Source organism: Apodemus sylvaticus, chromosome 15, assembly GCF_947179515.1.
Source record: "Apodemus sylvaticus chromosome 15, mApoSyl1.1, whole genome shotgun sequence".
Taxonomy (NCBI): domain Eukaryota; kingdom Metazoa; phylum Chordata; class Mammalia; order Rodentia; family Muridae; genus Apodemus; species Apodemus sylvaticus.
The window spans coordinates 85,306,103-85,333,028 of NC_067486.1; the positions used below are offsets into that span (position 1 = coordinate 85,306,103).

The 26,926-nt window shown below is 39.6% G+C and overlaps 1 protein-coding gene across 4 annotated transcripts in view; it reads left to right on the forward strand.

The window, feature by feature from the left end:
• Spidr (scaffold protein involved in DNA repair) overlaps positions 1-26,926 on the forward strand; it is a 220,384-nt gene that overhangs the window by 26,187 nt on the left and 167,271 nt on the right. The window contains exon 1 of one of the 4 annotated variants that reach the window (XM_052157868.1): positions 15,453-15,528. The exons of the other annotated variants lie outside the window; for them this stretch is intronic. Coding sequence (XP_052013828.1) covers positions 15,460-15,528 — 69 coding nt within the window. The 5' untranslated portion in view covers positions 15,453-15,459. Of the gene's footprint in view, positions 1-15,452; positions 15,529-26,926 lie in introns of those variants that run through there. 4 annotated transcript variants of the gene reach the window in all.

A 26,926-nucleotide genomic window follows, 5' to 3' on the forward strand; every position in this document is an offset into this window, starting at 1 on the left:
TACATATAAGAAAAACAGCCTAAAATCTGAAATTTAGAATTCTGAAAAAAATGTAGGCACAGGAATAGAAAGACTTTATGTATGTTAGGCATGTAATATTTAATGCTTCATGAAAGTCAGTAAGTAGTAAAGAGAACTGAAGAAGATATGTTATCTGTGAGTGCAGTAGGTTTGTGGGTGTTCAGTTCCTAAAAGAGTAATTTCTACGTATTTGCTATTTAGCTTCCTCTTCCCTCCCTCCTTCCCTTTCCCTCTCTCCTTCCCTCCCTCCCTCCATCCCTTCCCCCATTAATTATCCGGCATGCCTTTCTTATTTCACAGCTTACATTTTCATCATGTTGTGTGCAGTGGCATATGATTGCAATCCTAGCATTTAGGATTCTGAGGCAGGAGTATCACAGATTAAAGGCAAGCCTGAGACACACTGTCAGTGTGTGCTTAGCCTGGACCTAGGGGAATCCTGTCTGGGAAACCAACAGTAGCAGTAGCAGCAAATGAAACAACAACAACAACAACAACAAAACAGAACTAAAAGGGCAACAACGTAGCTTTCCTTCTCTATTTTAGATATAATAAATTTATAGTCATTTCCTACTGATCCACTTTTCAACTGTGTCAGGAGACACTATAGAACACCAGGTTTCCTTAAGGTTTAAAGTTTTTAATCATCCCCATAGCAATAGTGTGAAGAGAAGATTAAGATGTAAAGCCATATTGTCATTCCCTGTAAATTGTTTTAAGCATGATATGGCTTTGGCATATCTAGTTAGAATTTGTTTCTCAACTCAAGATCATTTACCTGATCATTGTGACACTTCCATGGGAATTTGTCTGTGTGTGTGTGACTTATTTGCATAAAATGTGTTTCTTGTGTCTTTAGTCTTACTGATATTTACAGTTAGGGATTTAGGATATGAGATTTACATACACACACACACATCCCACTGAGTTTTAAAATAGTACATAATTACAATGTTTTGTGCAGTCTTTGGATAGAGATAACTGATATTCACATTTCTGTAAAACGTATTTTTATGTTAAGATACCATTTCTAGTGTGAGTATGATTTTATAGGCCTCTGGTGATAGGAATGAGCAGAAATCTCAACCCTTCTTTATGTTTACGCATCTAAGGATAGATCTGGCTTTTATCCCTAGTCTGTATATGCTCAGTGAGAAGTTGAAATCTTCTCTGTTTCTACTGTATTGGGACAAAAACCTTTGTTTCAAATTTTGACTATGTCAGTCTTTTGCAAGACACCTTGGATTGGTGCCTCTGTTTGGGACTCCCAAGTTCTCTTTGTTTCTATGGAAACCAGAGCCAGCCTTTCTATTTGTCCATCTCTTAGGGGCCAAGTTGGGGGAAAGGAGCTGATTTAAACAGTGTGCTAATTCTGTGTAATGCTTTTCTTTCAGGACAAGGGTATTGGGTTGATTTGAACATTGTCTCCAGAGTTCTACAACATCAGCTAACCTAACCACTGGTCACTCAAAAGTTTGTTTTATAAAGTTCAGTGCATGGAGCTATAGTAAAAATTATTTAAATCCCAATACGGAACTTCCACCCCACCTTGATCATTAAGTTCTCGGATAAAAGACACACATAGCCTTTATATTCTCAATATGCATTAAGCATCACAATAGCTGGACAGCTGCCTATCCTCCATGCTGATAGAATCTATTCCCCTATTGATAACCCAAGTTATTACTTGCTATGTTTCATCTGTGCTGCTCTTAGCTCTGGTTGGGCAGCCCTTAGGGCCACACTTTCCTTTCTCTCAAGCCGGGGCTGCTCCCTTCTTCCTCCTGCACATTCCTCTTTCATTCCATGATGGCTTCTTCTCCCTCTTCCTCCTCAGGTTTCTCTGCTCCAAGCCCATAAACCTCAACCCCACCTATGTCTCTTCTGCCCAGTTACTGACTGTTGGCACCTTTATTTACCAATCACAGATCACTGGGGGCAGGGTCACTCAGTGTCCTGCATGCCCACTTACTTGTCTTTGGGGTAACCAGATTTAGGGGCCCCAGATTCATATTAGATTACAAGAAGCATTAGGTCAACCCACTACAGGGAGTATCTCATTTATGAGAACAGTATGATAATTTCTATATATTGTCAATACTTTTTGTTTTGAGAATATTTGAATTATGAAATCATTTCAGAATGTGCTACTGGCTTCCTCCTCCTAAACACAGGCTCCCAGTAAAGCAGGCCCATAACAGTGCAGTGTGAACTGGCAGTATGCCTATGCCAGTATGTATAAAGGCTGGGAACAAGCTACTGCTATCCTTTATAGAAATGGAGGCATTCACTTTTCCAGAAGAGAGACAGCAAGAGTTAGCTCATGATCTCTTTGCTATGTGCCTGGCAATTTGCCTGTTATGTGCATGAGCCAGGTTATTATTGTTAAAATTGCAGTTTGGTCATCTTGGAGAAATAGTTTCTGTTCAGTCTGTTTGTTACTGGTCTTTAAACTACATGACTTCATGCTCCAAAGCAGATGATGTAGAAGAGTAAGCCAGGGTTCTAAGTACCCAGTGAGGTTCTCCTGTCCCTGCAGAAGGTCAGTTCCAGCTAGCTGTGACTGTTCAAGACTAAGATCCAGTGTTCCTAGGTGCCTTCAACTTCAAGAATGCTAACTATTCAGGGTTGTATGAGAGTTGTTCCAATTTCTTCATGTTCACATTATGTTCAAATGGAGCAAAAATCAAAAGTGAAAAACTTGCCTCTTGTCTCTCTTGTGCTTCCAGAGCTTTAAGGTGCTTTCTCAGGTCTTACCCTGGTTTTTGGAATTCTTGGTCTTTAAAATTGCTACATTTGTAGTCCTGGTGTAGTAAAACCCTTGTTCCGACATTTAAATTTTTTTTTTTTTGAGATTATAATATAATCACATAATATTTCTCTATCCAAACCTTCCCATATAGCCTTCCATGTTCTTTCAAATTTGTGGACTCTTTCCCCACTAATTGTTGTTACATATGGAGATTGACCAATATTTTTTTCTGTAGTGAGAATTTTACATATTTCACACATTTCTTAAATATTGTTATACTTTAAAGTAGTGAAATAATGAGTCATGGTGACCAAAACCTTTAAAAAGTACAACTGATAAATGGATTACATGCCTATAATGATACAGAAATAGGTAGTAAATTACTAATGTTGTGATCTCCTAAGCCTTGACTTCTGTTTTGTCGTCTCTAATATAGTAGTATTTACTTGTATTAGTTTGTTTCTCATTGCTCAGAGAAGTGTCTGAGGGGGAAAAAGCCTTAATCTTATGGTTTGACTATGTCCCACTGTTTGAAGGGATATCTGTCATGGTATGCAGGCCATGGTGGTGGGACCATGTAGTGACCAGTCCCATTGCATCTACAGTCAGGAATCAGAGTGTATCCTAGTGTTTGGCTGACTTCCTATTTTGGGTCTTTTTATTCGTCTGGAGCCCTGATCCCCCAGACGGTGACTTGCATATTGAGGGTAGTATTCCCTCTTCTACTAAACCTCTCTGGAAACATCCTTTTGATGACTTGCATATTGAGGGTAGTATTCCCTCTTCTACTAAACCTCTCTGGAAACATCCTTTTGGGTACACCAGGCAATTCACATCTAGTCAGGTTCACACTGAAGATAAACCATCATGATTCCTTTAGAACTCACTGTAATATTTACATGAAGTTATAGGATGAAAAATGTTTTTTAAAATAGGATTAAATTATTGCTTTTTAAAGAATTTTGTTCAAGTCAGGCATAGTGACATGTTTCTATTGCCTCATCCTGTGACGGGTCTTGAGGCAGGACACTTGTGTTCAGGATTTCAGGGCAAGCCTAGGCAACTAAGTGAGACTCTGTCTATAAAACAACAGTGATGGCAACAACAACAACAACAACAACAAAAACAACTCTTCATATACTGATTGCCTTTATCTATCTGAACTTCAATTATGAATGAGCTCACAGAGATGCCACTTTAATGGCTCTGTGGTATACTCTGCTTCTTGGGCAGGGTCTGCATGGAGACAGTCATTCATTGTTCCGGAAAAGGTTACAAACTTGGGGTGGATGAGTCTGTTTGTAAGCTGAAATGAAACCAGATATTCAGTAAATATTGGGTAGAGTTATGGTTCTCAAAGACTGGTTCTTTAGCAATCAGCAGCAGACCCCAGAGACTGCTGTGTGTCTGTGTATATTCTTTGTTTACCTCACCTCTCTGAACTAAGTCTGGGGAGGAGTCCTCTTTATTTTTTTAAACAGGTGATTATGTTTCCTGATAATTACTGAGGTAGAGGATCATGCTAAAGAGCAGGGATGTAGATGAGAGGACTTGATGGCGACAACAGGTTAAGTGAAATGCAGGGCACTGAAGGCAGGATACCAGCAAGAGCTTGAAGTTGTATTTTAGTTGACTTCATTTGTTCCAGAGAACATACCTTTTGTTTATCATGAAAGTCAGGAGCAAAGAACTCTTAGCTCTCAGGGAAATGTTGTATATTCCTGGGTCTTTCCATGCAGCATGTCCTTTGATATAAGTCCTAGCATAACCAAAGGGGCCACAGAACAGTTTTTGGGAGCAGAGTGGCATTTTTCTACTTGTGAATGAGGCATCCTCCTTTTAGTGAATATAAGAAATGGCCTGTAGCAGTGCAAAGTAAGAGGTTCTTTCTGAGCTTGAAGTTGCATTAGGTTGAAAGTCCTGCAATGAAGTTCTGAGAATGAAGAGGAAGATTGAATTCTTAATATTTATCATCAGTGAAGGAGTTTCAATTCCATTTGATATAAAAAAGACAAAAAATTACAAATAAAATGCCCACTTGATGACTGAAATCCTGGAGTACTTTCTACTAGGTAGTTTAATAGAGATCTTAGATAACAAAAGTTATTAATTTTTTGATTTTATCATGTGAAATAGAGATATACAAATGTATCTCAATATGAATGTCTCTGGCACATTTGCAAAAATAAATGGATTAAAGCTAAAAGAAATAGAGGCATAGATATGAGAATTACCTATAATTTTTGTGATTATATAATTTCCTTTCTTTCTTCTCCTCATCCTCCTTCCCTCTTTCCTTACCTCCCTCCCTCCCTCTCTCCCTCCCTCCCTCTCTCTCTCTCTCTCTCTCTCTCTCTCGGATAATATTTTGTTTTTACTATTTTTTTGTTTTTTTGTTTTGTTTTTTGTTTTTTTGAGACAAACTTTCTTTACATAGCCGTGGCTGTCGTTAAACTCACTGTGTAGACCAGACTGGCATTGAAGTCACAGAAATCTGCCTCCTGAGTACTGGAATTAAAGGTCATTGTGTGTGTGTGTGTGTGTGCGCGCGCGCGTGTGTGCGTGTGTGTGTGTGTGTGTGTGTGTGTGTGTGTGTGTGTGTGTGTATGTTGCCTAACTGTGGTAGTGGATTCTAAGTGACTATAACGTACCTAGTTTCTACTGTGTATCAAAAGATTTGTTGTCTTGAGTTCAGTATATTTTATTACTCTAATTATATTTTATTATATCTCATATTTGGTTTTCAGAAGGTACTTCATCTACAGTGGATATGACCTAATCCCATGAGCCTTTAGGTGTGGGTCTAGTATTCAGGAAATAAGAGATTGGAAGTAAGACTGGGGTTGATATTCTGTAGATGGTGTGAGGAAGGAGGCCCCACCATATATGGCAGTGTTTTAGAGCATAGAGCAGACCTAGGAGTTAGCCAATAAAGTAAAGGGACTTATGTCCTATTATGCCAAAGCTGGCCTTGGAATTTGGATCTTTCTCTAGCATCTGTGAAGGAAAGCTAAGCCCGTTGAATAGTTTGATATCAGTTTGTGGAATGCTGAGCAGAGGAACCTCTAAAGTGAATCTCATTATTAACTACATTTCTTTAAACCTCTAACTTTGTAGTCAGTCCCAGCTGTAGAAAAATTAATACAGAGCTTGTAAACAACAGTTGAAGAGTATAGGCTGCACATCCAGTCCACACTTCCACCTACACTCTCAGAAGATCTATGTGCAAGCTTCCCCACCCCACAACCCAGTCTGTCTCCCAGGAGGACTGCTCTAACCAGGGACACAGGGACACAGGGACACAGGGACACAGAAAGCCTGTTCCAACCAGAGTCACAGTAGATCTGCTCTAAACAGAGACACAGCTCTGTATGCCTCCCAGGAGGCCTGCTCTAATCTAGGACACACAGTTCTACCTGCCCCTGAGAGGCCTGCTCTAATCCATGAGACCCAGCCCAGCTAACACCAGAGAAAACCAGATGGTGAAAAGCAAGCACCAGAGCATAATCAACAGAAGCCAATGCAATATGGCACCATAAGAACCCAGCTTTCCTACTACAGCAAGCTTACTTAGGAACATTGACACAAAAATACTCAATAAAATTCTTACAAACCCAATTTGAGAACACATCAAAAACATCATTCATCATGATCAAATAGGCTTCATCCTAGGGATGCACAGATGGTTCAATAAATGAAAATCCATCCATCCATCCATCCATCCATCCATCCATCCACTATCTATCTATCTATCTATCTATCTATCTATCTATCTATCATCTATCTATCTATCTATCTATCTATCTATCTATCTATCTATCTATCTATTGCATTCTGTAGCTGCCTGCAGCTATTGTGAACTGGGTTCCTGGAACCGAAGCTGAGGGATGGATGGGGAAGCTGCGAAAAGAATGAGTGCCAGGACAATAGTTTACCAAGGCTGAAACTTTAATGGAGGTCAGGCCATTTAACAGTTTGGGCAAGCCCCTCCCAGACTCCAGGCTGAGTTCTGGGGAAGTTGTCTGGCCTTTCTTGGCTCCAGTGCTCTGGCAGCTGGGCAGGTCACCTGCTTAATTCAGGAATTCACAGACCTGGAGGAACAATGAACTTCACCTTCAGTCTGAGCACTCCACCCTAGGTGGAGCAGGATCCTGACTAGCACTGTAGATCCTGCTCTAGATCAGCACTAGATCCTGCTCTACTTAGGCTGGGAGAAGTTCACCTTGACCAATGTCAAGTTCACTCTGAGCACTCTACCCTAGGATAAAAATTCCTGCTGTAACCTACTTCCCTATTATGCCCTAAAGTCAGATTCCTGCCCAAAGCCCTTGTCCTGGGCCAATGTCAAGTTCCTACCAAGTAGCATAACACCCCAATATGGCTCTGTACATCCATCTAACTATCTGTCTGTCTGTCTAGGTGTGTGTGTGTGTGTGTGTGTGTGTGTGTGTGTATACACATGAACTCATAGGGAAAAAAATCAAATGATCATCTCATTAGATGCTGAAAAAGCCTTCAACAACATTCAACACCCCTTAGAGATATGAGAAACTCAAGGCACATATCTAAACATAATGAAAGTAATATACAGCAAGCCAATAATCAACTCAAATTAAATGGAGAGAAACATGAAGCAATCCCATTAAAATCAGAGTCAAGACAAGGCTGCCCACTTTCTTCCTATGTATTCAATATAGTACTTGAAGTTCTAGCTAGAGCAGTAAGACAACAAAAAAGAGATTAAGGGGAAACAAATTGGAAAGGAAGAAGTCAAGGTATTATTTGCCAATGTTATGATAGTATGCATAAACAACACCCAAAATTCTACCAGAGAACTCTTACAGGTGATAACCACTTTCAGCAAATTGGCTGGATATATAATCCTGCCCTCCCCCAAAAACCCCAGTAGATTAAATAGGCTGAGAAAGAAATTAGGGAAACAATACCCTTTACAATAGCCACAAATAACGTAAAATGTCTTGGGGTAACTCTTACCAAGCAAGTGGAAGATATGTATGACAAGAACTTCAAGTCCCTAAAGAAAGAGTTCAAAGAAAATCTCAGAGGATGGATCTTTGCCAAAAAACCCAAAGCATTATAGTGGGAAAAAAAAAAAAAAAAAAAAAAAAGAAGGCATCTTTAACAAATGGTGCTAGTCTAACTGGCAGTCCGCATGTAGAAGAATGCAAATTGATCAGTATTTATCACTCTGCCCCAAACTCAAGTCCCAATGGATCAAAGACCTTAGCATAAAACTGGATACACTGAAAGTAATAGAAGAAAAAGTGAGAAATAGCCTTGAACATATTAGCACAGGAGCAAATTTCCTGAACAGAACACCAATAGCTCATGCTCTAAGATCAACAATTGATAAATGGAACCTCATGAACTAAAAAACTTTTGTAAGCCAAAGCACACTGTCAATGGGACAAAAGAGCAGCCTATAGATTGGGAAAAGATCTTCACTACATGTGACTGAGGGCTAATAAACAAAATATATCAAGTTACACTCTAAAAAAACAAAAACAAAAGCAAAAACAAAAACAAAAAAACCCCCAAACAACCCAATTAAAACATTGGGTACAGAGTTAAACAATTTTCCACAAAGGAATCTAGGATGGCCGAAAAGCACTCAAAGAAATGTTTAATGTCTTTAGGAAATCAAAAGGACCCCAAGCTTCCACCTCACACCCATCAGAATGGCTAAGATAAACTCAAGTGACAGCACATGTTTTGCAAGGATGTGGAGAAAGAGAAACACTCCTCCATTTCTGGTGGGATTGCAAACTGGTACAACCACTTTGGAAATCAATCTGTCAGTTTTTCAGATAATTTGAAATAGTTTTACCTGAAGACCCAGTTATCCTAATGCTGAGCATATACCCAAAACGTACTCCACCATAGCACAACAATACATAGCTCCCCTATATTCATAGTAGGCTTATTCGTAATGTCCAGAAACTGGAAACAACTCAGTTGTTCCTCAACTAAATGGATTCAGAAATGTGGTTCATTTACACAATAGAATACTACTCAGTGATTACAAACCAGGATATCATGAATTTTTCAGGCAAATGGAACTAGAAAATAATCATCCTGCCTAGTAGTAGTACACGCCTTTAATCCCAACACTTGGGAGGCAGAGGCAGGCGGATTTCTGAGTTTGAGTCCAGCCTGGTCTACCAAGTGAGTTCCAGGACAGCTAGGACTATACAGAGAAACCCTGTCTCAAAAAAACTGTCTCAAAAATGCATTTATAAATTCATAAATGATAAAATTACTCTCAAACCATAGATTATTATCATTTAAAAAAAGAATATAATCATCCTAAGTGAGGCAACCCATGCTCAAAATGACATATACTCAGTTATAAGTGGATATTAATCAAAAAGTTTAGAATATTCATGATACAACCCACAGACCCAAAGAAGTTAAATCCGAAGGAAGGCCCTGAGTGAGGATGCTTAAATCCCACTTAGAAGAAGGAACAAAATAGTCATGGGAGGCAGAGGAAGGCAGAGGCCTGCTTGGGAGAGGGGAAAGGGAGTGGGCAGGATCAGGTATGGGGAGAGACAGAAGAGAGCCTCAGAGGGCCAGGACAATAAATGGAAATACGTAGTGATGGGAGGTGGGGTTGGGGGGAAACTCTAGAAAGTCCCAGAGACCTGGGATGGGGCAGGCTCCCAGGACTCAATGTGGTTGACCTTAGCTGAAATGCCCAACTGTGGGGATATGGAACCTGAAGAGACCACGTCTAGTAGTAGCCAGACAGGACCCCCACTAGAGGGATGGGGACACCAACTCACCCACAAAACTGTTGATGCAAAATTTATCCTGTCTAAAAGAAATACAGGGACAGAAATGGAGCAAAGGCTGAAGGAATTGACAGAGCCAACCTGGGATCTTTCCCATGGGCAGGGCACCAATCCCGGGCACTATTACTGATGCTATGTTGGGCTTGCTGACAGGAGCCTAGCATAGCAGCCCTCTGACAGTCTTTACCCAGCAGCTAACTGAGACAGATGCAGGTACTCACAGCCAAGCATTGGATGGGGGTCAGGGATCTCCATGGAAGAGTTAGGAGAAGGATTGAAGGAATTGAAGGGGATGGCAACAGGAGTACCAACAGTGTCAACTAACCTGGAACTGTGGGAGCTCCTAGAGATTGAGACACCAACCAATGAGCTGGTCTGAGGCCACTTGCACATATGTACCCGAGGATTACCTAGTCCAGCCTAAGTGGGAGAGGCTGTGCCTTATCCTATAAAGATGTGATGCCCCAGGGTGGGGGGATACCTGGGGAGGGGGCAATATTTAGGATGTAAGTAAATAAAATAAGTAATAAAAGAAAGAAGAGTATAGGTAGCATGTGAAGCTGTGCATCTCACAATCATAGTAGGAACATGGGTATATAAAAAGGGAAGTACCTTAATGGTTACCTCTATTGTCTCTTCCCCACTAGTCCCCTACATTTTCATAGCACTTAATACATGAAGACCTTAAACAGTCTGGGTTCTAGTGTGATATCACATCTAGGAGATTATGGTCTTCAACAAGTTTTTTCAAATGATACAGGTTATGGATTATCTACAGAGGAAAGGGCTAGAAATAGCTTTCTATTAGATTTTCAGACCTTATAATGAAAGGATGACAGCTGTATCCCCCCAAAAGTGACAGGTATTATATTTTTTTGACTAGTGTACATTTCCTAGGCACATGGAAATAAAGTTTCAGTGAAACTAGCAATATCTTATATAGAGATTGGAAAGTTATGGAAGAGAGTGTGGTGCTGGCTTTATAGCTGAAAAGGATGTTTATACATTGTAAAGTTAACCATGACAAAGAATCTTCTGGTAGGAGTATGTCATCGAGAGTATCCTTCCCCCCTCTCTCTTTTTGTCAGATTATCAGATATTTTTTCCCCAGAAAATATTTGTGTAAGAAATAGAGCTGCAGATAGCTTCTTAACAGAATAAGGATTACATAGACATGATTTGACTTGTCATCTATGTTTACCTAACCAAAGTGAGGTTTTATATGTATAATTAATGATAATCTGAATTTACTGAATATTTGAGACATTAGTTTCTTCAGTATTTTCTTTCTCTTTCTCTTTCTTTCTTTCTTTCTTTCTTTCTTTCTTTCTTTCTTTCTTTCTTTCTTTCTTTCTTTCTTTCTCTCTCTCTCTCTCTCTTTCTTTCTTTCTTTCTTTTTATGAGCTACAATCTTTATTGCATAGAGAAAGGAATAGCTTCTACCCTTTTTTTTGAAGTAGTTTTTTTTAATTTTCTATAATCTTTGTTTACATTCTGAATGCTTTCCCCTATCCCAGTTCCCCCCTCCCCATAGGTCTCATAAGCCCTCTTCCCTCTGCCCATTTCGCAATCACCCCCCTTCCATTTCCCTGTCCTGGTACTCCCCTACAATGCTGGATCAACTCTTTTTAGAACCAGGGCTCTCTCTTTCCCTCTTCTTGGGTATCATTTGATATGCTAATCGTGTCTTGAGAATTCAGAGCTTCTGGGCTAATTAATATCCACTTATCAGTGATTGCATTCCATGTGTATTCTTTTGTGATTGGGTTACCTCACTTTTTCCAGATCCAACTATTTGCCTAAGAATTTGATGAATTCATTGTTTTTAATTGCTGAGCAGTATTCCATTGTGCAAATATACCACATTTTCTGTATCCATTCCTCCATTGAGGGACATCTGGGTTCTTTCCAGCTTCTAGTTATTACAAATAAGGCTGCTATGAACGTAGTGGAGCATGTATCCTTATTGCATGCCAGGGAATCCTCTGGGTATATGCCCAGGAGAGGTATAGCAGGGTCCTCTGGAAGTGAGGTGCCCAGATTTCTGAGGAACTGCCAGACTGATTTCCAAAGTGATTGTACCATCTTGCAATCCCACCAGCAGTGGAGGAGTGTTCCTCATTCTCCACATCCTCACAACACCTACTGTCTCTTGAGTTTTTAACCTTAGCCATTCTGACTGGTGTGAGGTGAAATCTCAGGGTTGTTTTGATTTGCATTTCCCTAATGACTAATGATGTTGAGCATTTCTTAAGGTGCTTCTCGGCCATCCGAATTTCTTCAGGTGAAAATTCTTTGTTTACATCTGTACTCCATTTTTTAATAGGGTTATTTGGTTGCCTGGGGTCTAACTTCTTGAGTTCTTTGTATATTTTGGATATTAGCCCTCTGTTGGATTTAGGGTTGGTGAAGATCCTTTCCCAATCTGTTGGTTGCCATTTTGTCCTTTTGACAGTGTCCTTTGCCTTACAGAAACTTTGTAATTTTATGAGGTCCCATTTGTCAATTCTTGATCTTAGAGCGTAAGCTATTTGGGTTCTGTTCAGGAACTTTTCCCTGTGCCCAAGTCCTCAAGGTACCATGAGGTGCTGAGAAAAAGGTATATTCTTTTGCTTTGGGATGAAATGTTCTATGTATATATCTGTTAAATGCAATTGGTCCAAAGCTTCAATTACTCTCACTGTGTCCCTGTTTAGTTTCTGTTTTCCTGATCAATCCATTGAGGAGAGTGGGGTGTTGAAGTCACCCACAATTATTGTGTTAGATGCAATGTGTGCTTTGAGCTTTAGTAAAGTTTATTTTATAAATGAGGGTGTCCTTGCATTTGGAGCATAGATGTTCAGGATTGAGACTTCTTCTTGGTGGATTTTTCCTTTGACCAGCAAGAAGTGTCCTTCCGTGTCTCTTTTGATGACTTTAGGTTGAAAGTCAATTTTATCTGATATTAGAATGGCAACTCCAGCTTGTTTCCTGAGACCATTTGCTTGTAGAATTGTCTTCTAGCCTTTTACTCTAAGGTAGTTTTTGTCTTTGACCCTGAGGTGTGTTTCCTGTAAGCAGCAAAATGTAGGGTCCTGTTTACGTATCCAGTCTGTTAGTTTATGCCTTTTTATTGGGGAATTGAGTCCATTGATGTTAAGAAATATTAAGGAATAGTGATTATTTTTTCCTGTCATTTTTTATAGTAATTTTATATTTGAGTAGTTATCTTCTTTTGGGTTTGATGGAAGAAGGTTAGTATCTTGCTTTTTCCAGGGTATAGTTTCCCTCCTTTTATTGGTGTTTTCCCCCTATTATCCTTTGTAGGGCTGGGTTTGTGGAAAGATATTGTGTAAATTTGGTTTTGTCGTGGAATATCTTGGTTTCTCCATCTATAGTGATTGAAAGTTTTGCTGGGTATAGTAGTTTTGGCTGGCATTTGTGTTCTCTTAGAGTCTGCATGAGATCTGCCCAGGATCTTCTAGCTTTCATGGTCTCTGGTGAGAAGTCTGGTGTAATTCTGATAGGTCTTCCTTTATATGTTACTTGGCCTTTTTCTCTTACTGCATTTAATATTCTTTCTTTGTTTAGTACATGTGGGGTTTTGATTATTATGTGACAGGAGGTATTTCTGTTCTGGTCCAGTCTGTCTGGAGTTCTATAGGCTTCTCTAATTTAGGGAAGTTTTCTTTCATAATTTTGTTGAAGATATTTGCTGGCCCATTAAGTTGTAAATCTTCACTCTCATCTATGCCAATGATCCTTAGGTTTGGCCTTCTTATTGTATCCTGGATTTCCTGGATGTTTTGGGATACAAGCTTTTTGCATTTTGCATTTTCTTTGACAGTTGAGTCCATGGTTTTTATGGTATCTTCGGCATCTGAGATTCTTTCTTCTATCTCTTGTATTCTGTTGTTGATATTTGCATCTATGGCCCCTGATTTCTTCTCAAGGTTTTCTGTCTCCAAAGTTGTCTCCCTTTGCGATTTCTTAGTTGTTTCTACTTCTGTTTTTAGGTCCTGAATGGTTTTGCTCAGCTCCTTCACTTGCTTGTTTGTGTTTTCCTGTAGTTCTTTAAGAGATTTTTCTGTTTCCTCTTTCATGACTTCTGCCTGTTGACCAAAGTTCTCCTGTATTTTTTTAAGTGATTTTTGCATTTCCTGCTTATTGGCTTCTATCTTTTGACCTATATTCGCCTGCATTTCTTTAAATGATTTTTGTGTTTCCCTTGTAAGGGCTTCTAAGTTTTGATCATTTTTCTCCTGAATTTCTTTAAGAGATTTATTTATGTCCTTCATGTCTTTCGCTAACAGCATCATGACCAGTTATTTTAAATCCAAATCTTGTGTTTCTGGTGTGTTGGTGTATCCAGGACTTGCTGTTGTTAGAGAATTGGGTTCAGATGCTGCCAGATTGCCTTGATTTCTGTTAGTAATGTTTGCCTTTTGCCATCTAGATCTCACTGGTGTTAATTGGTCTTGTTGTCACTGACTGGTGCTTCAACCTCCTGTGAGCCTGTAAGGCTATTTCTGCAACACTGGATGAGTGGATTTCCCTTGGCACAGATTGCTGATGTGCTGCCCTCCTCTTGTGAGCCATTGGAGCCCTGCTGTGTCTTGCCCCAAGCAATGTTATACTTGCCTTGTCTCAGTGAACCTGGTGCTCCCCGTCTGCTCTGTCTTGGAGCGAAGATAGTTGCAGGGAGTCACTCCAAAAGCTGATTGCCATGCAGGGCACAGGACCTAGGACCAGCTGGCACACAGATGAACTGCTGATCTTTCCAGGTCCTGGGTGCAGGCAGACGCTTAGCGGGTTTTCGCCCCCAGAGTACTTAAACTCAGGATATCTCATTATCTCATGCTGTCCTTTTGTTCTGTCAGGGAGCGAAGATGGCAACAGGAACTCACTCCCTGTGCTGATCCCCACCTAGGGCACTGGACCCAAGACCAGCTGGCTCACAGATGAACCACCGATCTTCCCAGGTCCTGGGCACAGGCAGACCCCCGGTCGTTTGTGCCCCCAGAGATCTTAAACTCGGGATATCTCAGTACCTGGTGCTGCTTTTCTGCTCTGGCAGGCAGTGAAGATGGCGGCAGGGAGTTACTCCTTGTGCTGATCCCCACATAGGGCACAGGCCCCACGACAGGCTAGCCCACAGACAACCACCTATCTGCCCAGGTCCTGGGCACAGGCAGACCCCTGGCAGTTTGCACCAGTTTTAGAGATCTTAAACTAGGGATCCAGTATTTTCTTTTTTTTTTCTTTTTTGGTTTTTCGAGACAGGGTTTTTCTGTGTAGTCCTGGCTGTCCTGGCACTCACTCTGTAGACCAGGCTAGCCTCAAACTCAGAAATCCGCCTGCCTCTGCCTCCCAAGTGCTGGGATTAAGTGCTTGAAACTGATTCTCCCTCTTTATTTCTTTATCTTAGAAACTGCATTTTTTTGGGGGGGGGGTGAGGAACAGCTTCCTGCTGTGCACTCGTCTCTCCTGCTGTGCACTCCAGCCACTTCTGTGCTGAGTGCTGTGTGTTGTTACCTTAAGCTGTGCACTCGTCTCTCCAGCCACTTCTGTGCTGAGTGCTGTGTGTTGTTACCTTAAGCCGTAAGTGCATTGCAGCACTAGCTGGCTATTTCATCATGATTTGGATTGAGAAAGTCTGTCAGTAAGTCACAAGTGAATTGTCCCTAACATAGCTTTTAGCTTCATGTTTCTCAGTTGCTGTGTCATGATAGGCAGTTGGTATTCTGACTAGCAGTTGTAAAAAGGACACAAGAGGGTAATTTACAGATTAAGCAATGGCTTAATTGTATCATCTGATTATGGTCATTGGAGGGCGGTTTCTGTATGTGACATGGAGGAAGGAAGAAGCCTCATGGCTCCTCAACCTCAGACATGATTCCAAGTGTAGCCCCTCACTGTTCTTCAGAAGTTGCCCCAGCTCTCCGAGAACCTGAGGAAAAGGTATGTTGTCAAAAAAGATTTGTCCTTGCCACTGTTTAAATAAATTAGATGAGGAGTTTTCAGTAAGTGATATGTTGAAAATTATTCATTTTATATTTTCCCAGTAGATTTCTCCAGTGTAGAAATATAGTTAAGCAGATACATAGAATACAAGTCAGACCGTCAAGGAGCTCACAGTCTGAAAAATAGTTGTAATACAAATAAATACATTAATGAAATGATCATAATATGTGCTAGTGACCAATTCTCAGTGGGTTAAGAAAGCCCTTATAGTATATGCTCCCACAGCAAATATAGGACCTGCCCCCACCCCCACTAGCTGACTCTCAGTGCACTGCTGAGGTGCTTAGCTGCAAAGGTTACCCAGAATGTTCAGGTTGGAGAAGGGAATGCTAAATGAAGGGCACTTGGACTAAGCTCAGGGCCATAGCTGGTCTTGGTGATGAGTACATACTTAGCCTGCACAGCCAGACCCCGTTCCTCAAGCTTGTGCTGAGTACGAGTGGTCAGGGTAACACTCAGGTAGAAGAACTGTACTTGCCTAAAAAAGCCACCATGTTGGCCCACCTGCCCACATGCATTGTTTTCTCTCTTTATAAAATGATAAATTGCACATTCACTCACCTGAAAAAAATATGTAATTTTTTAAATCACATTTGTATGACAATTTATACATTAGTTGCTTAAATTGCTAGTCTTTATTTGAAAAGTGGAAATTGTGTGTGTGTAACTTTCACTCAGAGTGCATTATATTATTTTGTGGTCCAAATGAACTTTTTTTACCTGACAATGTGAAAAGAATTGGCTATGTACACATCCGTAATTAGATCCCTTTTCTCCCAGTGGAAGGAGCCAGGCATTCAGAGGATCTGCAGTTTCAGGATTTAGAGTGGTCAGAGCCTTGGTGCTTGGCTGGCTTTCTGCAGGTGCATCAGAGCCTTTCCATGTGGCTTTGACCTCACGGAGCCAGCGACTTTCCATAGGAAAGAAGGTCAGTGCACCGCTACTGATTTGCAAATCCAGAAGTTTTAATTTCAATGGTAGTCCCAAACGATTGTTTGGTGTATATGCAATAATGTAGTCATATTTGATTATGTTGAAAGTCTAGCTTAATATCCATCTTTTAGAATTTTAAACTAATACAATAAATCAGAAAAGGAATAATCTTCAGATATAAGTGTATTCAGGGCATAAGCTCGGAGAAATTGGTCTCGGCAAGTTCCTGCATTTCAAGCTGCTGTTGTCAAGCCTGGCGATCCAGAGTTTGCTACTATTTGGTTTGTTTATGTTCTTTTAGTGAAAGTTGAGCTGTACCTTAATAATTTAATTTTTACTCTAAGTGTGTTGATGGTTTGTACTAAGCCATCTTTTTGTCCATGAGAGCAATTCTTTTTTTTTTTTTTTTCCACCCCTAGACAGGGTTTCTCTGTGTAGCCTTGGCTGTCCTGGAACTCACTTTGTAGACCAGGCTGGCCTCGAACTCAGAGATCCACCTGCCTCTGCCTCTCAAGTGCTGGGATGAAAGGTGTGCACCACCACCGCCCGGCATGAGAGCAGTTGTTAAAACAAATTAATGATACATAGTGAGAAAGCAATTAAAAAGGATTTTAAGAAAACATAATATAGATAAGCCTGAGAATCCTCTAGAATTTAAAAGGACATAATATAAACCAGTACTGTTAAAAGACTGTCAACTTTGTATCTATCTGTATTCGTCTGTTGTAACTTTTAAGATAACACTATACTTATAAGCAATTAAATTGTCTACCTCAAACTAAGGAAAACCTAAAAATCTCTGGTTTGTATATTTCCAAACTATATAGATGTAGCTATTTTGCCCTGCATATATATATAGTTTTAGAGTTTCTATTTATGCCTCTTTAGGGACGTCAGTGTTGTTAATTTGTCTCTCTGTAGTATCATATAAAGTTGTTGGGAAGGAAGGAAGGAAGAAAGGAAGGAAGGAAGGAAGGAAGGAAGAAAGGAAGGAAGGAAGGAAGGAAGGAAGGACGGACCGACCTTGAACTCTAGAAGAAAAGGGAGCCCAGTTAGCATCTTGAGTATAACCTTGGCCACTCTGTAGAGCTTTTCATTTGCTCAGATAATACCACATATAAAGTGTGATGATGAACATGTGCTGTAAGCTGTGGTCATTTGTTATGTTGTATTAGACAACCAATGCAAGGAATATTTTTGCCAGTTTTTAATATGACAGTGCCAGTGAGCAACCAGTCTTATGCATAGGTTTTATTTTCACCCCACTTGGGGTTATACTAAATATATGTTGTGCTAGTGGATATTGTGTTAGTCAGTTTTTTGCTACTCCAACAGATACTTGACACAACTAGTTTATAAAGAGAAACGGTACATTTGGATTCAGCCTATAATCAGTTCATTGGCCCTGTTGCTTTTGCTCTAGTGGTAAGTGGGGAGTATGTGGTAGAGCAAGTCTCCTATTTATGATAGTCTGAAACCAGAGACAGAGAAAAAGAGACAAGTCTCTTGACAAGAGGTCAAGTCAAAAAGGCGTGACCTCACCACCTTTTTGAAGAAGAGTGACTGTAGCAAACTATAGGAGGCTTTGTCCAAAGCAGTTAGCCGTATGTCTGCTGGGAGTGTGTGTCATGAGACCCTCGACTGAGATTCTAACCTTTCTCTCCTGCTCCACTGCATGTGATACTACATTATATGTGAGGCTTAAAAAAAAATAACTTGAAGCAAGACTTTTCAGTGGCACAGCTGCTTATGAGTCACTCACGCGTCTGCAACTAACCTCGGTAAACTCGCTTGTTCAGCACGCTGGACTTGATAGAATCATTCCTTTTGTCAGCTCTTTTTTTCTTAGTGGGGAATAAACCTATTTTTCCCAGGAAAGTCCTGAAGCAGATTCCTGTTGAGGGCCAACTCCTATTACCCAGAACCTCCTATGTAACTCATTTCATGATTCTACCACAGTCTTGAGATTAAGACTTTAAGAGCTATGTTTTTGGAGGACACTCACCAAAGTCATAGTAAATATTGAATTAAAATTTAAAATTGATTCATACTTCTGACTTAGGTGACTTAACTTTAGTTGTTAATATTAAGTTACATGGAGCAATTAAGAAAAACACTCTGCGATTCCCCTCCTCTCTTTTTGTTGTTAATTGTTTACTTTCCTTGTCATTTTTTCCTAGGAGAAAACAAATTTTAAAAAATCATATTATTGAAAATCAATTACTCAACAGTAGCCTTGAGAAATTTTGCCGGCCAAATCCAGCTTACCACCTATGTTGACATATATACATACACCTACATTCATTGATGTGATGCTTATAAGATGTTAGTGGCTGTTCTTATACTACAGTGAGCTGAGTGTGACACATACTGTATGGTCCTTCCTAGCAAACGTGTTTGAGGGCTGGTGAGATGGATCAGCAGGGAAAGGCAGCCCAAGCCTGATAATGTTAGCTCGATCTCTAGGATCTACGTTGTGCAGAGAGAAAGTTGACTCTTGCCTCTTCATGTGCACATTTCCATTAAAAAAGTAAGATGTAATAAGAAAGAGAAGCAACAAAACCACGTGCCCTAGTCTAGGTGATTTACTTCTTAGCCATTTTCACGTAAACTTATATAGCTTCCATAGATTGAGATTGGTATTTTTGTCTCCTAAAACATGATATTTTAAAATTCAATTTTAGTTGATGACCAAGGTTATATAACTAAACTTTAACCCCTTTCTATTGATATAATGAAAAATGTGTTAAAATAACATCTATAACTCTGTATCTCGAGTTGCCAAGACCATCCTGAAGTTTATTGAGTTTGCAGAGGCATCACAAGACTCAGACATAGATAGCCTCACTGTCATCATTTATACAGCAAAGGTGCCACAAGGGCACTCTAGAAGCCACCAGGGACATTATGCACACGAAATACTTAGTCCCTCTAGCAATTATTTATAATAATTTGCATGTGCAAAGCATTACTGGAGAAGCTCCCATGGTCCTAAAAATTTAGTGTTTTTATTTGGTTTTAGTTGTGTTATATGCCATGTAGGCTTGACGGAACAAGTAGTCGTCACTGAAACACTAGTCTCTGAAAAGGAGAGTCAAATACTCAGCATAAATTACATTATTAGCCCTGACTTTTCAGACAGAAGGTAGAGTAATCAAGGCTGCAGGCATGCAAAGTATTTCTATCAGAATGCTTCAAGAGCTCTCTTCTCAAGGCCCAGTGCCAGCTGAGGACGAGTCAAGAGAACAGCTCATTGGTTGGCGTGTGACACTGGGGCAACTCAGTTTGCTTAGTGAGCACATTCCTAAACCCTATGTGGTAAGAGGCCCGGTAGCATGTACTTGAGAAAGAAAATGTCTTCCTAATTCTTGTAATTACACCTCAAATGTGTTCTTTTAGTCAGTTTACCTACTTTACTTTTAAAATTAACATTAACTTCTTTTGTCCATTTATTTATATTATATTTTCTTGTAATAAATACTTATATGAATTCATAAATTAAACCAAAGGTGACTTTGTTGCTATGGGTCCTTTAGAATTGATAATTATAATAGCCAAGACAAATATTGTTTTGTGTCAGGTCCCAATTTAAATCAAGTGTCTTCCTGAAAGCCTGTTTTCCTAGATTCCATGCTGATTCTAGGGATTTCCCCTTCCCTTCTCCCTCTTGCTCTAGACCCCATTTGCTCAGCCCAAAGGTCTTTTATTTGTTTCTCATTACAGGTGGGTGTGAGCCACTATGTCGTTGCTGGGATTGAACTCATGACTGCCAGAAGAACAGTCTTAACCACTGAGCCATCTCACCAGCCCTGATTGTAGTTTTTAAAGTTTTTAATTATGGTCCTTGGAATGTCACCTTTATTGAACCTTATGGTTATAGGAAAATGTATAAGACAAATTTAGTTTTAAGACATATCTCATATTTTCTTCCATCATGTTTGGAGCTAGTAAAGTAAAATATATGCATTCATGTACATCTTTTCTCCTGCTTTAGCTCCTGGTATTTCATAGGTAGAACCTAGTATAATGTATAGAATGCTGTATAGATAATGGGCTTCTCTCAAAATTATTCTTTTGACTTGTTTTTTGACTCATTCAATTTAAATTTATTGCATTTCCTTTCTTTTGCCTCCAAGAAATTTCATGAGGCTTACTTTTAAAGGTAGGTTATTCCAAAGAAGACCCTTTATGTACATGTGAGATATGGTGAGGTGTCTATGGCAGGTGATCTAATTCATCTTTGGAACTAACTTTGGATCTGAAAGGAGGCACTGAGCTTCTGAAAAAAAAAAGTTTACTGTTGGAGGCTCTGATGTACTTAACTTAATTGCGAAGATAAATACTTCTGAAGTCCAAAATCTATGTTTTATATATTTTGTATTGTTCTCCTGTTATCCCCGATTGATCTTTGCTGTTCCCAAGAAACATAACAAAGAAGTTTGTGCTCTCAGCAGCTACCTCGAGAAGCTATAAAGAACAGAGGTGGAGCATTGCAGTAGGACAGGCAGCTGCTTTGTAGATGGAGCAGAACAAAACCCACCTGGCTATGAGAACAACTTTACCTCTAAATCCAAAGGATTACTGCTCCATAAGAATAATTGTGAACTATCAAGAGAGTATTCCAGTAGACCTAGCACATGATATTGAAAAGATGATGTCATTTTCATTCAGACGATTAAATTATGCTGTTCTATGTTATACTCAGTCAAACAGTGACTAAATTAAGTTTAGAGAAGACGAGTATTACAAGATTCCACAGAGGTCATAATATACATATTAAGAGCTCCCAAGAAATCTAACTATGAAGAAGTCTGTTTAGGGCCATGAAGAACAGCACACTCTGTTTTTCCAGAAGACCCCAAGTTCAGTTCTGAGTATCCACTTTGGGCATTTTATATCTTCCTTATACCCTGTGCACACACCTCTTCGTCAACTATTTAAAAATTTAAAATTTTTTTTCAAGACAAGGTTTCTCTGTAACTCTGGCTCTCTGACCTCTGTCTTTTTGCTCCATCTTTGTGTGTGTGTGTGTGTGTGTATCTGATTGGTGCTGTTTGTGGCCTAGACTCTCCACAAGGAATAAATCTAACCAGGAAGGTGAGAGACTTCTTTATGAAAACTTCAAATCTCAAGGAACATTGAAGAAGACATTAGAACATAAGAAGACATTCATTGCTCATGGACTGGTAGAATTATTGTAAAAATGACCATCCTACCAAACTTGTAAATCCAATGCAGTCCCAAAATATCTCAATGGCATTCCTCACAGAAATAGAAAAATTCCTAAAATTCATAGGAAACCTCAGAAAACCCAGATAACTATTGTGTTTCTGAACAAAAAGAATGTTGGAGGTATTACCATACTAACTTTCATGGTATGTTACAAAACTGTTGTAATATAACAGTATAATTCTAGCAAAAACAGACATGTCAATCAATGGAGCAAAGCCAAAGGCTTGTCTTAGTCAGGGTTACTATTGCTGTGGTAGATCACCATGACTGAAGCAACCTGGGGAGAGTGGGTTTATCAGTCGTATGTTTTCTTATCATTGTTTATCACAGAAAGAACTCAGGATACAAACTCAAGCACAGTCAGCATCTGGAGGCAGAGCTAATAGAGAGGTCACGGAGGGGTGTGGTTCACTTCCCATGCCGTGCTCCATTTGCTTTCTTATAGAGCCCAGGATCACCAGCCCAGGGTGGTACTGATTGATGGCCTGTGCCCTTCCCATCAATCAATAATTACGAAATGGCCCTTCAGGCCTGCCTAAAACTTGATCTTATGGAGACATTTTCTTTTTCTTTTTTTTAAAGATTAATTTATTTAATGTATATGAGTACACTATAGCTGTCTTCATACACGTGAGAAGAAGACATCAGATCCCACTGCAGGTGGTTGTGAGCCTCTATGCTGGGAATTGAACTTAGGACCTCTGGAAAAGCAGCCAGTGCTTGCTCTTAACTGCTGAGCCATCTCTTTAACCCCTATGGAGACATTTTCTTAATTGAAGTTCCCTCTCACATGACTTCAGCTTGTGTCAAGTCGACATTAAACTAACCAGCGCGTATAACTCATATGATTACATGAAACCACTACATATCAAAGATGCAAAAGATATCTAGTGCCTCCACAGTGAGAGGGAACATCTTCAATCAGTGGTTCTCCACATGTAGAATAAATAACTCATCTTTGCCATCTCACTCCTGAATGCCTAAAAGAATTCAATATGAAACCTGAATATTCTAGAAGAAATCATAGTTGTTACCCATGAGGAAAGGATAAGACTCCATTTGCCCATGTATTAAGGGCACCAATTGACAAAACAGAAACTCTTAAACTAGAAATTTCTATACATGTAAGGAAACAACCAAAGTATAGCGGAAGCTCATAAAAGTGGGAGAGGGTCTTTACCAGCTATATATCTTACAGAGAATTAATATCCAGAATATATAAAGAACAAAATCCAAAACATCTTTTAAAGACCTATTCAAAAAGTGGGCTGTAGCATTAAACAGAGTTGTCAAGAAAAAAAAAAAAGAACGAAAAACTTATCTCAAAAAATGTTCATCAGCTCAAATCCCAATAGCCATAGTCAAGAAAACAACCAATAACAAATGCTTGTGAGAATGTGGGCAAAGGAACCCTCATGCAGCCACCCTGAAAATTTATGTGGAGAATTTGTATTGTATGTATGTATGTATGTATGTACACACACACACACACACACACACACACACACACACACACACACACAATATGACCCCCCCATCACACCTTGCCAAAGACTCTTCATCTTACTCCACATGCTGCTCAGACATGTTTATGGCTTCTCTATCACAATAGCTAGGAAGTGGAAACAGCCTCAGTCTCTCCAAGCTGAAATGGTTAATAACAGTGTGACACATATACAGAGTATATCGATAGTGTGTATAAAAAATAGGAATGAAATTTTATTTAAGTACATCGAGAAAATATTTCTAATTGATGTGCTCTGGATGGAACAGCTGCTTCCTGGGAGAGTTTCGTGGTTTTTATTGTTTTCATGTGTGGAGAGATCATCCATCTTCTTTAGATGCTATGAATGTAAGCAGCCTGGCTACCTGCTGGTTTCCCACAGTTCATTGTGCTTTGGTTCTCTTAATAGTATGTGATGAGTACACGATTTCTTTGGTTGCCTAAGACAATATCATTTTGATTATCACTGAAGACATTACTTACTAAATTTTTCATTGTCCTTTATTTTATGAAATATCTGCTAAAATTGAGGAAAATACTTTATAAAAATAAATATAAAATACATACTTAATCTTCTACTGGGGCTAATAAATATGACTAATATTTCCTAAGGTGATATGGTATTATTGTTTTTCTGGTTTGAAGATTAAGAAAGAAAGAATAGTTAAATATTTTGTCTTTATGGTAGTCACTTGCAGCAGGTCAAGTCTGGGACTTTGTCAGAGTCCAACACCAGTTGTGTATGGCAAGAATCTCTAGGCTGTTAGCACCTAGTGATTTCTCTTTTCTGTTCTTGTTTCTTCTCTCTACACACTATATTAGCAATTGCTCACAAGGTGTTCTGTAATTTCAGTTTATTTCTTCCTCTTCGATTTTCAAATGTATTTTCAAATCTTGTTTTACTGTAAACAAAACAAGATTAGAGTTGGAGGATAGTTTTGTATGAATTATGCAGTCATGATAGAGTGTGGATAGCTGGCATTCATTGTATTCTAAGTTATGATTTACTTCTCATTATCAATTGACAGCCTAAACCATAAGTTAGTTAATTATTGATTGATGCCGAAAAATTATAAAACATGACCTCATCTACTGTTAATAGTTACTGTTGGTAAGTTCTTTGCTGAGGAAATTCATGTGGATTATATTATTTAACTTTAAAATTGTCACACTCATTGTGTAATGCTGAAGAATGCCTTTTTGTGGCATCTTTTTTTAAGCATTGAAAGCAAATGAAATAGATATGAGTGTCCTAAAAGGATTTTCTTTTTTCTTTCTTGCTAACTTCATCTCCAAATTGTTCTTGAGAGCATAGTGTCATCAGTTATCCTGTGTGGTGTGCAGTTTTAAAGCATGGCCTTCCCAGGAGCTGCTTTGTTCTGGCTCCTCCTGCTCCCTGTTGTGTCTTCCAGCTTTGCTCTGGGGTCAGAGCTGCCAGCACTGATCCCGCTTCTCTTCCTACCCACCTTTGTTAGCAGCCCACTTCCTAGAACCTAGAATCCAAGGAGAAAAGACACACATTGCTCCCTCACCTTTATAACTTGCCCCTGGGCACACTTGCTCGCCTAGATACCCCCTGCCTGTAAATGTATGCCCTTATCAATTTATTATCTCTGTCTCTCCCTCCCTCCCCTTGTGGCTTACATCAGCTAGCGACATCTTTGGTCCCCACCCATAGAGTGGAGGCTGCAGGCTCTAGCTGCCTAAGATCTTATATGACTGTTGCTTTCTACTTATTTCAAAGTGTGGCAGAAAAGCCCCTCTCTTTCCCTGCATCTCCTTTTCCTCTTAGGACCTGGAAGTCCCACCTGTTCTACTGTCCAGCAATTGGCTCCCAGCCTTTCTTATTGACAAGTCAGGAAACAGTTTGCGAACAAGACCTTAGTGACAGAACCCCCTCTTACACTGCAGGGTTTCGTATCGTGTATCTGTGTAATCTCCCCTTTGTCAGATCAAAACCATTTTTTTCTGTCTTCCCTATCATAGCTTAAATGTTTTTAATTTTCCTAAGTTGTTAGCTTGACTCTTCTTAATTGTATGTCCTTTCCATGGACAGTCTTCACTAACTCTTTTCTATACGTTGTCCCTATTCTATGGATTTGTTTGTTTTTGTTTTTTTGTTTTTTTTGTTTTTTTGTTTTTTGTTTTGTTTGTTTGTTTGTTTGTTTTCGAGACAGGGTTTCTCTGTATAGCCCTGGCTATCCTGCAACTCACTTTGTAGACCAGGCTGGCCTCGAACTCAGAAATCTTCCTGCCTCTGGCTCCCAAGTCCTGGGATTAAAGGCATGTGCTACCACTGCCCTATTCTATGGATTCTTAAAGGTATGTCTTCTACTCAAGCCACTCCAGTAATCCAATGGCATGGAATGTGACTTGAGGGCCAGTTAAGTTAAGTATTCCACTCATCACAGTCAAACTCATTGTTAAGAACTGCCCCCCCACACTTAAGTTCCAGAGTCTTCCTGCATAAATGCAGCTTCAGTCACTTGATGTCCACAGTTGATTCCTGACATTTTCTTTGACGTCATGCTTGTTATTTCTACTGTGAGTCCTCCATGTAATTGCACCTTTTTGTTGGTTTTCTCTCAATTTCATCTGTTCCCAATGCACTCAATCCTCTTGTCTTGCTCTGAGTATCCTTTTCGGCATGTTAGCATAAGTCCTTTGCTCATCCATGTCACAGTCTATTATTTAGAATATTGTCTTGGTGATCCTTCCACATCAGCATCTGATGCTGTTTAGTTCCTGCTTAAAAAGCTGGTGGTTCTCTGCTGCCTCAGCGTAAAGCTATAGCCACTCCCCACTTTTTAAGCATGCACATAGCCAAGTCTCTTGCTAGTCTGTGTGTTTCCTTGCCAGTCTTGCATTCCCATAGATCACACTCTTTCTCCTTAGAATGTGTTTTCTTCTTCCTCTCATGTGTTAATACCCAGCATTCTAATCAGTCCTAGAGAGGGAGTTGGTGGTGGTGGTAGTTGGTTGTTATTAATTCATTTTGGTTGTTGTAGTGCTCCCAGCAAAGAGATGAGAATAAATTAGATATCCTGAAAGCACCAAGATCAAACTTGCCTCAATGAACTTGATGCCCCCAGTTAGCAGGATATGTCTAATGATCCCCTCTTTCCTGCTCCTGATATTTTTGGGGATTTTCTTCTTCCTTTTTCCTCTTTATTTATTTTTTTTCTTTTTTCTAGTTTTGGAGGGTTAAAGGGGTGGAAGAAGAGGTGTGGACAGGGGCTTAAGAAAAAAGAACCTACACATAACTCCAATGTACTTTGAGTCCTCTTCACATTTGCTTGTGAGTCTGTAGCACAAGCTGTGTCTCTTCATAGGACAGACAGTACTTTTGTTTCTAGGAAACATTAGGCTGTGTATGTCTGGGCATGTTCTGGTTGTCATTACTGGTTGGATCTGTGCTACTATCCTCTGATAGGTGTTGGCAGGGACTGTTACTAAACACTCCACAGTGCATATTTTCCTAACTTCAACTGGCAATAGAACTGAGGTTGAGAGATCTTGCTTTAGGATGCAATGAAAACCTTCATTCTAACGAAAAATTCTCAGCCATTTCTGGGGTGTAGACCTAAAATTCCACCTACTAAGAGGTTGAGGCTGGAGGATTATAGTTCATAGTATACCTGGCCTGTGGATTTTTTCTTTAAATAA